This window comes from Myotis lucifugus, unplaced genomic scaffold (genome assembly GCF_000147115.1).
Source record: "Myotis lucifugus unplaced genomic scaffold, Myoluc2.0 scaffold_648, whole genome shotgun sequence".
Taxonomy (NCBI): Eukaryota; Metazoa; Chordata; class Mammalia; order Chiroptera; family Vespertilionidae; genus Myotis; species Myotis lucifugus.
The window spans coordinates 130,141-144,232 of NW_005871696.1; the positions used below are offsets into that span (position 1 = coordinate 130,141).

Consider the following 14,092-nt stretch of genomic DNA (forward strand, 5'->3'; position numbering starts at 1 on the left):
CCTCCACCACCTCTTCCTCCACCACCTCTACCCCCAACACCACCACCACCTCCACCACCTCTACCTCCACCACCTCTACCTCCAACACCTCTACCCCCATCACCACCATCACCTCCACCACCTCTACCTCCAACACCTCTACCTCCAACACCAATACCACCTCCAACACCTCTTCCTCCACCACCTCTACCTCCACCACCATCACCTCCACCACCTCTACCTCCACCACCATCACCTCCACCACCTCTACCTCCACCACCATCACCTCCACCACCTCTACCCCCAACACCACCATCACCAGCACCATCACCATCACCTCCACCACCTCTACCTCCATCACCACCATCATCTCCATCACCATCACCATCACCTCCACCACCTTTACCTCCATCATCTCTACCTCCATCACCTCCACCATCTCTTCCTCCACCACCTCTACCTTCAACACCACCATTACCTCCACCACCATTTTAACTACATCTCCCCCCACCCTCCATCATCGCCACCATCCTCATCCTCACCTTCACCACGATCTCGGGCACCACTGTCATTGTTGTCTCTAGCACCATCCTAGCCCCTCTATGACCTGTTCCTCGACCCTCTCTCCCATTAGCTCCCAGTCACCACCTCCCAGCGTGGCCACCACTGCTGCCACCCCTGTCCCACCTCAGAGCCCTCACCCCCATCACCTGGGAGAACAGCCTTCTCTGAGATCACAGGCTGATTACTCTGAAGCTGGACCACAGGATGGGCTGGGGGCTCGGAACAGACTCTTTCTCTACCCACCCCTTTCCCAGTGGAGTTCTGTCTCAGCAGCCACAGGGACCCACCACCAGTCCGTCCCTGGGGTCTCCTGGCAGATGCTGAGCCTCTGTCCCCCTCCTCAGGGGTCCCAGCCCTCCTGGTGCTGCTCCTCCTGGCCATCAAGAGCTCAGCTTACGGCCGCCACACGATCTCTCTCTCCCACAGCCAGGGAAACAGCACGGGCCTCCAGCACGTGTCCATGTGAGTGCGCGCCGGGCTGTGGCAGGTTCCCTGGCCCTGGCAGAGGACCCTGAACAGGGTGTCTGCAGGCAGGGCCTTGGCTGTGTCTTCTGGAAGGGGGTGCCTGGAGCCCTGAGGGCGGCTGCGACCACCTCCACTACTTGGCTGTTCTCATGCCAACAGTCAGGGGCACAGGCTCTGGGCTCAGACCACAGGGCTTCAAGTCCCATCTTTGCCTCTTACTAGTGTGTGTTCCTAAGCCAGAGCCTCAGTTTCCTCATCTGTAGAATGGGGATGATTCCAGACCTGCCTCATAGATAGAGTCATCATGAGGATTGACTGGGCTAATCTCTCGAAAGTGTGTGATATACAGTGTCTGACCGGGGCAAAGGCAACACAGGTCATGAAGGCGTCCTGAGGAGACAAAGGGCTGGGAAGGAGGCACGGGGGCTGCAGGCAGGGACCCGGGTGGCAGGTGGGTCCTGTCGGGGGGGCCTGGCTGGAAAGCCGACCCAGGACTTCACCCCGTGTGCAGTCAGGCAAGAAACAGGAGGCCTGAGCTGAGGCACTGGCCCGGGTTCAAGAGGCAGTCCCGAGGCCCAAGACCCCCGGCCTCCCCAGCCCCACAGCCACAGCGCCCTGACCTTCGCCCTCCCCTGCAGATGCTGGGTGCAGAGCCCCGTGGTGCACCACGTCCTGGTCATGGGCTACGGTGGCCTCACGACCCTTTTCAACCTGGTGGTGCTGGCCTGGGCGCTGAGGACCCTGCGCAGACTGAAGGCTCGGGAGGAGGCGCCAGGCTCGAGGGCCTGCAGGGACACCGTCACCGTGCTGGGCCTCACGGTGCTGCTGGGCACCACCTGGGCCCTGGCCTTCTTCTCCTTTGGCATCTTCCTGCTGCCCCAGCTCTTCCTCTTCACTATCTTCAACTCTCTCTACGGTGGGTCCTGGGGGAGGCCTGGGGGCGGCGGGGGGGGGGGGGGGCGGTGGCGTGCACACCTGGTAGGTGTTCACTGCGGAAAGCCTCAGGTCCAGGGCGAGTCAGGGGCTGACGTCCAGCCCCAGGAGGAGCTGGTTGGGGGCTACATCCTCCCAGAGCAGGAGGTGCCGCTTCGCAATCTGCACAAAGGCTCCCTCTGGACTAGCAGTGGCCGGTCCTCCCGCTCCCATGCTCCACCCCTCCTGGCCTCCAGCAGCAAGGAACTCTGAGAATGACTGCAGGGCCTCAGGGAGGCCCAACTCACCCAACCAAGGAGGATCCTGGGAGAGGCCATGATGCCCCCGCGAGGCGCTCACTGACCAGCCCTTTGCTTGCAGGGTTCTTCCTGTTCCTGTGGTTCTGCTCCCAGAGGTGTCGCGCGGAGGCCGAGGCGGAGGCCGAGAAGGAGGCGTTCAGCTCCTCCCAGATGATGCACTAGTCTGCACTGTGGCCGGAACCCCAGCCGCTCCGGCTGCCTGCATCCGAGGCCCTGGCTTCCGCCAGAGAGGGTGGCAGGCCGGCTGCTGGACACCAGAGCCCTGTGCCCTCTAGGGAGGCTGTCCACCTCCGTGGCTTCCCCAGCCCAGAGGGAAATGCCCAGAGCGTGCCCTTGGCATTCTACTCGGGGGCAGGTCCAACCCCATGGGGGGCAGCAAACTTCGCCCTGGTGCCTGCTTATGGACAGAGCTCTGGCCTGGGAGCCAGGAGGCCACGGTACGCGGCCTGGCTCAGGGTCTTACTGTGTGACGTTGGGCCTGTCATTTCTCACAGACCCTCGGTTTCCACATCTGACACGAGGCAGATGGCTCTGGTCCTGCCTAGACTGAGAGCTTTGTGAAGCCTGAGTAAGGCTGGGGAGGAAGGGGTCACATGGGCCCCGTTAACTGCATTGTCCGGCTGGGCCTGCCACCTCCCTCCGGCCACATCCTGGCCCAGGGCCCAGGGCTTAGAGACCCACCCACCTACGCGCAAGGCCTCTTTCCCTTTAATCCCCCCAAACTATAATGACCCCAACTCCATGGCCACAGTCCTCAGAGATCGGGAAGCCCCGCCCTTCCCAGAGGCCCCTCCTCCCTCCAGAGCTCCCAAGTCTCCAAGGCCTTTTAGACCAGTGGCCGGGGCCACGGGGCTCCCAGGGGTGAAGGGGGTTGCCTCTTTGCCCTACACCTGAGCCAGCTGGGCCTCCGTGGCCGGCTATTTGACAAGTGGGTAGAATTGGATTTCCCTCGCTGGGCGCGAGGGTGTGGGTTCTAAATCCAAGGTCAGGCCCTTGACCTATTTGTTCTACCGAGTGGGAGACTGATGAAGCCGGAGCCTTTCCGAGACTGCACACCAGGGGGCGCTGTTGACCTGCGCTCAGAGGCTATTGGCGCCAGAACCGCTTCTGGAAACGCTGGGATCGCCTGTCTGGGAACAGGACCCACCAGAGGGAGGGGTTCTGCCTCCAGGACTGCGCCCGCTGAGTGCCCAGGAGGAGGGCTGTCAGCGCTGTCCACAGCCATTTCCCTCTTTACCCAACACAGCGGCCGCTCTGGCTCTTGGGGTCTTGTGCTCTGGGCACACCTGGCCCGAGAGCTGTGGGCGGGATAGGCTCTCCGGGCCCAGCTCTGGGCCATGGGACAGATTTTAATGACTTTGAGTGGCACAGGGAAGGAATGAAAGCTGGATCCCTCTTGTTATGCCCTCTGTTCATTCCTTGATGCAAATAGCCCTTCACGAGGTGGTCAGTGGCTCTGGAGCCGGACTGGCCGGCTCAAATGCCAGCTCTGCCACAAGCCACGCAACCTCCTTGTGCCTTAGTTTCCCCGCCTGTAAATAGGGGCAACAGGAGGACTGATTTTGAAGGTTAAAGGAAATAATCCATATAAAGAGGCTGAGCACAGAGTAAGAGCGCAATAAATGTTACTATGGTGACGGTTAGCACTTTGGCTATTATGATTAACGGCGTCAGCTGAGTCTCAGAGGCCAACCTGTCGAAGCCTCAGGTCTGCTCAGCACCACAGGCCCAGCTCCTCGCGGGGTACGTTCTGCCTCCCCTCGGCCTGGCCGCCTCCTCCTCCTCCCCCAGAGTGCCCTCTGCTCCAGCCTCGCTGGCCTTCTGCTGTTTTAGGAACCTTCCCCCACACAAGGCAGCCTCCGGGCTGTTGCCACATGTCCCCACCCTTCCATTCCCCGATCCTCGGCTCTACTTAAATACCTGCTGGCCCTTGATCACTTCTTCCGGGAAATCGCTCTAATGCCCCGTAGAGAAAGTGTCTTTCCCGCTCTGACTCCAAGCAGAGTGCGCCCCCACCTCTATCAGGGTGATGTGAGCCCCCATTCGAGTCCCCCTGGTTTAGCCCAGCCTTGACCTGTACAAGGCTCCCCAGGTCTTGGGGTGGCTCCCATGCGAATTAGGGTGCTCAGGGATCATGGAAACTCGCAGGCCCTCTCTTGGGCAGCTCCGGGGAGTGGTGACCTAGGTTGGGTTGGCAGCCTAGTGATGGGGGGCCTTGCCCGGACCTCCCTTTTCACCCCTCGCTGGGGCCTGGGGTCTAAGCCCAGGGCTACTCAAGAGAGGATGTGGCCACGGTGACACGAAATGGGTTTGGTGGTTCCAGGAAATGGCCCCAGAATTGTGGCCTGGAATCCCACTGGGGTCCAGGCTTTGGGGTGGGACCACTTCCGGGAAATGCCCCACCATATGTGGGGGCAGGGATGAGTGAAATTTAATAGGTGTCAATTTACTTCAATAAAACCGACTTTAAAAAAAATGATAGAAGAAAGAGAAACGCACAAATCTACCATCAACATGGGCTATTTCAAATGCGTCTCTTATTATTGATAGGAAAGCTGGAAAATTTGGACCAGACATAGATTTGAACAGCAGGAGTACACAGCTCGATCTAATGGACATTGATTGCAGCCTGCGTCCCACAGTCATATTGGCCTCAGCACTTAGGGCCCATTTTAAAATATTGATTGCAGACCAGCTTAGAAAAACTCCCAAAACTTCAAAGAATGGACATTATACAGAGCACATTCTCTGACGTCAATACAATGAAGTTAGACAGTAATGACAAAAAATAATTTAAGAAAAGCCCGTATATTTAGATATTTGTCCCAGGGATAAACAGATTGACCGGAGGACGGGAAAGGGAGTCTGGAGACAGACGGAGGCATGTTGGAAGTGGAAGCTCGCAGACTCGCGGGCGGGAGGGGCTGTTGGGCACACGGAGTGGGTAGAATTGGTTGTGCACGAGGGGAAAATGTGCAGCAGGATTGCTGCTCCACAGTATACTCAGCAACCAGCGCAAACACTGCATGATGTGTGTGAACAGACTTGGGGGTGTGAAAACGCCACCTTTCATTGTTAATTTTACATGAACTCTAACGCTCCCATCCTCCGCCTGAGCAGGCCATTCGGTCAGTGGTTTGGAGAAGGCCCGTGAGTTCAATGACAACCTGGGAGGCCTCTGTTGCTCCTGGAAAGAATGTGGGGAGAGGGCCTGCAGCTCAAAACTTCTGTCCCTCATGGTCACTGTTGATGTCCTTGGACTCAAGCCCATGGGGTCTCTCTCTTTTTTTAAAAAAAATATATTTTATTGATTTTTTTTTTATAGAGAGAGGAAGGAAGAGGGATAGACAGTTAGAAACATCGATGAGAGAGAAACATCGATCAGCTGCCTCCTGCACACCTCCCACTGGGGATGTGCCCGCAACCAAGGTACATGCCCTTGACCGGAATCGAACCTGGGACCGTTCAGTCCACAGACGGACGCTCTATCCACTGAGCCAAACTGGTTAGGGCGGGGTCTCTCTTTTTTTTAAAAAAAATTTATTTGTACTTATTTTTTGTTAATCCTCACCCGAGATATTTTTTCCTTTGATATTTTTTAGAGCGTGTGTAAGGGAGAGAGAGAGACAGAGAGAGAAACATTGATGTGAGAGAGACACATCAATTGGTTGCCGCCCACTGGGATCGAGTCTGCAACCGAGGTATGTGTCCTTAACTGGAATCGAACCCATGATCTTTCAGTCGAGGGCCTATGCTCTAACCACTGAGCAACCAGCCAGGGCCCATGGGGTCTCTTATGCTGCCTCCTGCCCAGCCCCTCCCCAGGCGTCCTGGTCCGGGGGAAGCTTTGCTGAGGCCCAGAAGCTGCCTCTCAGAGACGCCCCAGACCTTCCTCCCAGCTGTCCCCACCGGTGGGAACCTCTGGTCTCAGGCAGGTCCTGGCTTCGTCCCCTCCCTCCCCCCAGGCTCCCAAGGTTGCAGGAGCACCCCCCCTCCCCCACAGAGCTGGAGCCTGGGGCCTGGGGCTGGCTATTTCTTTGGGCGGGGGTGTTAGGGCAGGGTGGGGGTGTTAGGGCAGGGTGAGGGGTGCAACCCCGCCTGGCAGGAAGCTTTCTTATGAGAGGGGACCACTAGCTGAGACCTCAATGTTGAATAGGATGGGCCAGGGGGTGGGGGAGGGGCAGAAGTGATTTGGGCAAGGCTTGGGTTGGGGTTGAGGTGCGAAGAGGAAAGAGAGCATGTGGGCTTGGTGGCAGTGGGAGGGGCAAGAGAGAAACCAAAAGGGTAATGAGGGATGGAGGGAGAGGCGAGGCTCTGAGAGGTGTTGGAGGTGGAACCCACAGGGCGGAATGCCTGACTGGACATGGGGTTGGAGTGGGGAGTCATCAAAGCTGGTACTTGGGGTCCTAGGTAGTTGGGGTGGTCTGACTCTAACTTGGGTGTGGAGCCCAAGAAGGAACGACAAATGATGTGTGTGTGTGTGTTTTATTGATTTAATTATTTACTTTTATTTTTTATTTTTATTTTTTTTGTAATCTTTATTGTTCAGATTATTACAGTTGTTCCTCTTTTTTCCCCCCATAGCTCCCCTCCACCCGGTTCCCACCCCACCCTCTGCCCTTACCCCCCACCCCCCACTGTCCTCATCCATAGGTGTATGATTTTTGTCCAGTCTCTTCCCGCACCCCCACACCCCTTTCCCCCCAAGAATTGTCAGTCCACTCCCTTTCTATGCCCCTGATTCTATTATATTCACCAGTTTATTCTGTTCATCAGATTTTTTATTCACTTGATTTTTAGATTCACTTGTTGATAGATGTGTATTTGTTGTTCATAATTTTTATCTTTACCTTTTTCTTCTTCTTCCTCTTCTTAAAGAATACCTTTCAGCCCTAACCGGTTTGGCTCAGTGGATAGAGCGTCGGCCTGTGGACTGAAGGGTCCCAGGTTCGATTCCAGACAAGGGAATGTACCTTGGTTGCGGGCACATCCCCAGTAGGGGGTTTGCAGGAGGCAGCTGATCGATGTCTCTCTTTCATCGATGTTTCTAACTCTCTATCCCTCTCCCTTTCTCTCTGTAAAAAATCAATAAAATATATATTTTTTTAAAAAAGAATACCTTTCAGCATTTCATATAATACTGGTTTGGTGGTGATGAACTCCTTTAGCTTTTTCTTATCTGTGAAGCTCTTTATCTGACCTTCACTTCTGAATGATAGCTTTGCTGGGTAAAGTAATCTTGGTTGTAGGTTCTTGCTATTCATCACTTTGAATATTTCTTGCCACTCCCTTCTGGCCTGCATAGTTTCTGTTGAGAAATCAGCTGACAATCGTATGGGTACTCCCTTGTAGGTAACTGACTGTTTTTCTCTTGCTGCTTTTAAGATTCTCTCTTTGTCTTTTGCTCTTGGCATTTTAATTATGATGTGTCTTGGTATGGTCCTCTTTGAATTCCTTTTATTTGGGGTTCTCTGCACTTCCTGGACTTGTAAGTCTATTTCTTTTACCAGGTAGGGGAAGTTTTCTGTCATTATTTCTTCAAATAGGTTTTCAATATCTTGCTCTCTCTCTTCTTCTGGCACTCCCATAATTCGGATGTTGGTAAGCTTGAAGTTGTCCCAGAGGCTCCTTACACTATCTTCGTATTTTTGGATTCTTTTTTCTTTTGCTTTTCCAGTTGGATGTTTTTTACTTCTTCGTACTTCAAATCTTTGGCTTGATTTTTGCGATCCTTTAGTCTGCTGTTTGATCTCTGTATAATATTCTTTATTTCAGTCAGTGTATGCTTAATTTCTAGTTGGTCCTTTTTCATATCCTTGGGAGTCTCACTAGACTTATCGAGGGTCTTACTAAATTTATTGGCGGTTTCTAGAAAATTCTTGAAAAACCTTATAACCGTGGTTTTGAACTCTATATCCAGTAGTTTGCTTTTCTCCATTTCTGTCATTAGTGACCTGCTTCTTTGTCTCCGCATTTTGGCTACTTTCCTGTGTTGATAGAGTGGCTTTCTGTGCTAGGTGTCCTATAGGGCCCAGTGGCTCAGCCTCCCCAATTACCTGAGGTGGACACTCTTGGTGCACCCCTTTGTGGGCTGTGTGCACAGTCTTGTTGTAGTTAAGCCTTGATTGTAGTTGGTATCACTGGGAGGAATTAACCTCCAGGCCAATTGGCTGTGAGAATCAGCTGTGTCTACAGTGGGAGAACTTCTGTGCTGGAGACACCCTTATGGGGCAAGACTTGCTTCAGTGGGGCTTTGGTGCTCACTGAGTCTGCCCCCTGAGTGTGTCCCTTATGGATCTGAGGAGTTGTAATCTGGATGGTCCCACTCTGACCACTGGGTACACTGGCACTTGTATCTCTAAGGAGGTGCTAATTTAGCCTCTTCCTGAGGCTACCCAGCAGGAGCTACAGAGAGATCTGCAGATTCCTCTTCTTTGTTTGGGATTTGGAGGTGCCCAGATGAGGCCCAGCTGTGAAGCAATGCAAGCTGCTGTGGGGTCTTGGGCCTTCTTTTGGATGTTCTGGGTCTCTCTGACCCAGCTGCAGTTTGTTAGGTAATTTTAGATTGCAAAGGGCCAGGTCATTCATATGCAAAAGCCTCTACGCACAGCTTGGCTGGGGTGGGGTCTCAGGGAATCAACAGGGCGGAGCAAACAGCTATGGCTGATCCTCAGTCCTGCCCTAAGGGGCCTGGGTCTCAGTGTCCCATGGTAATCACTGCAAGCACCTCTGAGAGAAAGCCGCCCTCAAGTTCCGCCCGCTGCCAGACAGTCCAGTTTCTCCCCGTATGAGTCTGGGTCCCCAGAGACTCACCCGGAACTGGAGTCAGGGCTGTTGGGAGCTTGAGACTCCCTCCCATTTGAAAAAGACAACCTTGTCCTCAGTTGCCAGCCCTTTCCGAGTGCGCCTCCATACCTCTGCACTTTACTTCTGCACCTCCTCTGAGTCTCAGTGTGCTTTTCTCTTTCCTTCTAGTTGTAGAATTTCCACTCAGCCAGCCGTCCTGTGGTTCTGGATGATGTCCGTTTTGTCTTTTAGTTGTATTTTTGAAGTGGTTGTGGGAGGCAGCAATTTCAGGTGTTTACCTATGCCGCCATCTTGGTTCCATTTCCTAGTTATTTAGTTTTAAAGATTAAAAAGATTGTGAACTAGAGAACACGCACAGGGTATACACACAATTTCACAAACATTATAAAGCAAATGCCCCAGTCACCGCCAGCCCAGAACCCCAGCCCCTCCTCCATCCCACAGCTCCCTGCCCTGGCGAGGGAAGCGTCCTGATGTGCGAGGAACCACTTCCTCACTTTTGATAGCTTTTCCACTTGAAGCTGCATCGCTGAACAATAGAGGTCTGGTCTGGCCTGTTTTGGAAGATGGTGAAAACAGAACCCGCCTTCCTTCCACTCACCGTTCTGTTTGCCAGGGTCATCTGGGTCGCCGTGACCCAGACGCGTATCCTTGTTCCTTGCTGTCTGCTATTCCAGTGAGGACCTCACCCCATGGTGTGAGCCCAGTCTCCTGCTCATGGACGTCTGGGAGGTTTGCAGGCGGGGCTAATACTGGGAGCAATGCTCCGCGAGCGTTCGCCTAGGTAAGCCCTGGTGCACGTGTATATATGGTTTTCTCTCTGAGTTATATATCCGGGGGCAGAACTTCTGGGCGACAGGCTGTAGGTATCTTCAACTTCACGGGACGATGCCAGCTTCCTGAAGGGGCAAAACACAGTTAGAGTCCCACCCACCTGGTGAGGTCCCCGGGCTCCCGGGTGCCACACTTGGTACTGTTCACCTCTGGCAATCTGCTGAGTGTGTGGCGGCGTCTCATTGCTTTTGCAAATTGCACATCCAAGGCAATGCATGAGAGAGAGCACCTCTTCGTTTATTTATTGGCCGATTGATTTCCTCTTTTTTTAAAAAGTGTCTATTCAAATCCTTTGCCTGCTTTCTACCGGGTTGTTTGTTGTTGTGACACATGCCTCGGGTGCCAGAGTCACTCTGACTTCAGCCACTGTGTGGAGGACAAGCCTCCCACTGTCAGAGAGCCAGGCTGTCTACATGCTACCCCAACACTGTGGGAAAGACTGGAAGGGGGAGGGGGGTGCGCGCTAGCTGATGGAAAGGTACCCCAGCCTCCCGACCTTCCTAGCAAGGACTCCAGCCCCTCAGAGGTCACGGAGGCCCCACTGAGCAGGTGGGCTGTGAGCCAGGCAGGGTGCTCCCCTGAGGACCACCTCATGCTTCTCTCGGGTTATGAGAGGTCTCCAGGCGCCTGCTCTGGACAGGGCCTGGGCCAATGGGAGCGTGGTCCTTTGGTGGAACAGCCAATGGAAAGCGCGCTCGGAGGGGTGGGCAGAGCGTCCGGGCTGCACCTGGCGGCATGTCCCTCTGCTCCCACCCAGCGTGAGCCCAGGGGAGGGGAAGTCTGTTTCCCCCTTCAATGGCAGTCTGGGGAGACTAGTCCAGCCAGAGAACCTGGGCGAGTAGAGGATAATTTTTCCTCCCTGGCATCTGATGGACCACAGTTTATGTATCCATTCTCCTATTGAAGGATCTCTCTCTTTTTTTGGTTTTTGTTAATCCTCACCTAAGGATATTTTTTCCACTGATTTTTTTTTTCTTTTTACAAAGTGGGAGGGAGGGAGGGAGAAAGGGAAGGGGATAGGGAGAGAGAGAGAGAGACATCAAGGTGAGAGACACATTGATTGATTGCGTCCTGCACACACCTGACCAGTCGAACACGTGACTCTTTGGTGAAGGGGGAGCCACATGGGCCAGGGCAAGGTTACAGGTACTTTTATACCAATATTATCCGGGGGTATCTGTGTGTGCCCAGTCAAATCACAGGGGCACTAAAAAGAGCACAGCATTTCCTCCAGCTGGTCTCAGAGATGTGGCGGGTGTGAGGGACGTGACCTGCTGTTGCTGGAGGGGCCGCACGGAAAGCATGAGAGGGGGTGCGGGCAGCCGCTAGGAGCAAAGACCAGCCTTGGTGAGAGCCAGCAAGAAAAGGGGACGTTAGTCCTACAGTGAACGGCACGGGACCGTATTCAGCAAAGAGCTTCGATATAGACTTGTTCCCAGCGCCCCCAGAAAGCCAGGAAGCCCTGCTGAGCGGTACCATGATTTCAACCCAGGCAGAGAGCCAGCTGGGCCAGCCTGAGCCCAATGGGTTTCCAGAACGGTGAGCCAACAGATGGGCGTTGTCCAAAGCCATTAAGTTGTGACTCTTAGGGCCGCAGTAAAGATAACAAATACAATGTGTATGTGTGAAACAAACAGACTTGTACCCACTAAAAAAAGACACCAAAAAACAAAATACGCCCTTTATCAGATTTAGGAAGTTCCTTTCTATTTTTAGTCTGCTAAGCCTTTTTGTTTTTTTTTTTAATCAAGAGTGGATATTGAATTTTGTTGAGCAACTCTTTTGTGTATATTTCAATGGTCATTAGAGTATTTGCCTTTGATCTATTGATGTTGTGAATTACACTCCCCCCTCCCCAAGGTTAAATTTGCCTTGCAAAAGCCAATTTTAATTTTTGTTGACTTTCTTAATTGTATGTTTACTTTCTATTTTTATTAATTAGTGCTATTCTATTTATATATATTTTTGCCTTATATTTCAAGGTTTAATTTAATCTTTATCCTCTATTTTCTTGAGATGGACGCTCACCTAATTAAGGTTAAGCCTTTATTCTTTTGTAATATATGTTATATATTTCCTTATAAGTATTACTTTAGAAAAATTTGCTACCCGTTTTGATAGGTGCTATTTTCGTTACTGTTCTGTTAGAAATATTTTTATTCTGTAATTGCAATTTCTCCTTTGACCCATATGTTATTCAAAAGGGTGTCTTTCACCATCGCCACCCCCTTCCATGCCCAGGCCTCATTGTCCCTATGACAGAGAGCAAGGGCCTCTTGGCTGTGAAGAAAAATGTTACCCATGATTGCCTTGTGTTGGTTAAAGAAGGGACATTCTGATCTGGCTGGGAGTTGTATGCCCCCAGGACGTGGGAGTCAACCTTGGAACTGGGAGTCAACCTTGGGATGCGGTCCATTCTCATGGAAAGATTAACCACCTTGTTGCCCAAGCGATGGAGTCCCTCCCCAGCCTCCTACTTCCCCATGCCTGTAATCCCTACTTCCCTACACCTATCGTCCATATTTCCCCGCGTGATCTTTGTCTTACCCTATAGAAGCAGCTGGCTTCTGGGGGGCTGCAGAGCAATTTTTGTGGATGGCCTGCTGCCCTCCCATCCTGCCGGCAGGATTGGAATAAACACGCATCTATGATTCAACCCTGTCTCTGCTGAATTGGCTCACGTAGCGACAGGCAGCCCGGACCCATTGGTTGTCCGGTTACAGATGGGCCTGAAAGGTGTACTTCGTACTTGTGATGGGCAGGGTTCTGTCTATGCTCATTAAGTCCAGTTTATTAGCTCAGCTCTTCAAATCTATGTCCTTGTCTCCTTTCTCCATGAAATTGCAACCGGTGTCTTAAAACCTCCGATTATGACTTTTGATTTGCCTATTTTCCCATGTAGTCCTAGGAAGTTTTGCTTTGTATATTTTGAGCTTATGCTATTAGGTGTATACAAATTTAATATTATGTCCCCCTAGTCAAATGAACTTTTATCATTATCTTCTCTGCAGGTAATGCTTTTTGCCTTAAAGTCTACTTGGAATTTTTAAAAAATATATTTTATTGATTTTTTTTTTTTTTTTTTACAGAGAGGAAGGGAGAAGGATAGTTAGAAACATTGATCAGCCGCCTCCTGCACACCTCCTACTGGAGATGTGCCTGCAACCAAGGTACATGCCCTTGACAGGAATCGAACCTGGGACCCATCAGTCCACAGGCCAACGCTCTATCCACTGAACCAAACCGGTTAGGGCTCTACTTTGTATTTTAGGAGTATAGCTGCATCAGCTGTCTCTTGACTACTATTGACTGTTATTACTTGAAACTCTTCTCTATTCTTATGTTTCAGATGTCTCCTTTCATTTTCAAACAGCATAATCCTTCTCCCCAACACATCTGAAAATCTTTGCCTTTTAACTAGAGCATTTAGTCCATTGATAATTAGTGTAAAAATATAAGTATGGGCCAATTACATGTAATGTATATCTACTACAAATATGTAGAATTAAATCCACCCTCCTGTTTTGTGCCACTTATCTTACTCCTTTTAATCTTTTCTCTGAGCTTTAAAAAACTGCATGTATTTTATCATTTCATTTCATTCCCTTAACTAGTCTGAAATGATATACCAGACTGTTGCCCTTGGGGTGGCAAAGGGCGTGAGTCGGTCTGTAGCTACCAGTTCCCCTTCCCCTTTGCTCCTGCTCTCCCCAGTCCCTCGGGGTCGGGGTTTGGGGCGGGGGTGGCATGATTTAGTTCTGGCTTATCCTTTCCCTGAGGTGAAGGTCCCAATCTATATAGAGAGGCTTTGCTTTAAGACTCTCCGACCTTGACTGGCCCTTGGCCTTCACTTCCGTCCTGCTCACCCTGAAAGCCCCCAAACCTGAGCCCAAGCCCCCGGCATCTACAAATACCCTTAATACCAGAAGGGGCTTTGGTGGTTCTGTCGTTTCGCTTACATCTCTGGGTTTATATTTTCCCCTTGAATTCGCCTGCTGTTTCCCCATGGTCTTTCTTTCTTTCTTTTAAACTTTTCAACACTTTGAGATATTTTCCTCAGCATTTTAAACCGTGTTCTGGGGGGGAAGCAAGTCTGCCATCCCCGGCCATGGGAATCTCAAGATCCGTTTTAGATGCACTGAGTTTGCGGGTCTAAGGGGACACATTCGTCAAATGGCCACATCATGTTGAGTCTCACGAAAGAAAATATT

At 51.8% G+C, this 14,092-nt stretch overlaps 1 protein-coding gene across 1 annotated transcript in view; it reads left to right on the forward strand.

Annotated features, from left to right (window-relative positions):
• The window catches only part of ADGRG5 (adhesion G protein-coupled receptor G5), an 18,300-nt gene extending 15,898 nt beyond the window's left edge, over nucleotides 1–2,402 (forward strand). The window contains exons 8-10 of the mRNA XM_023746278.1: nucleotides 888–1,005; nucleotides 1,647–1,924; nucleotides 2,302–2,402. Coding sequence (XP_023602046.1) covers nucleotides 888–1,005; nucleotides 1,647–1,924; nucleotides 2,302–2,402 — 497 coding nt within the window. The remainder of the gene's footprint in view (nucleotides 1–887; nucleotides 1,006–1,646; nucleotides 1,925–2,301) is intronic.
• Nucleotides 2,403–14,092: the final 11,690 nt, after the last annotated feature.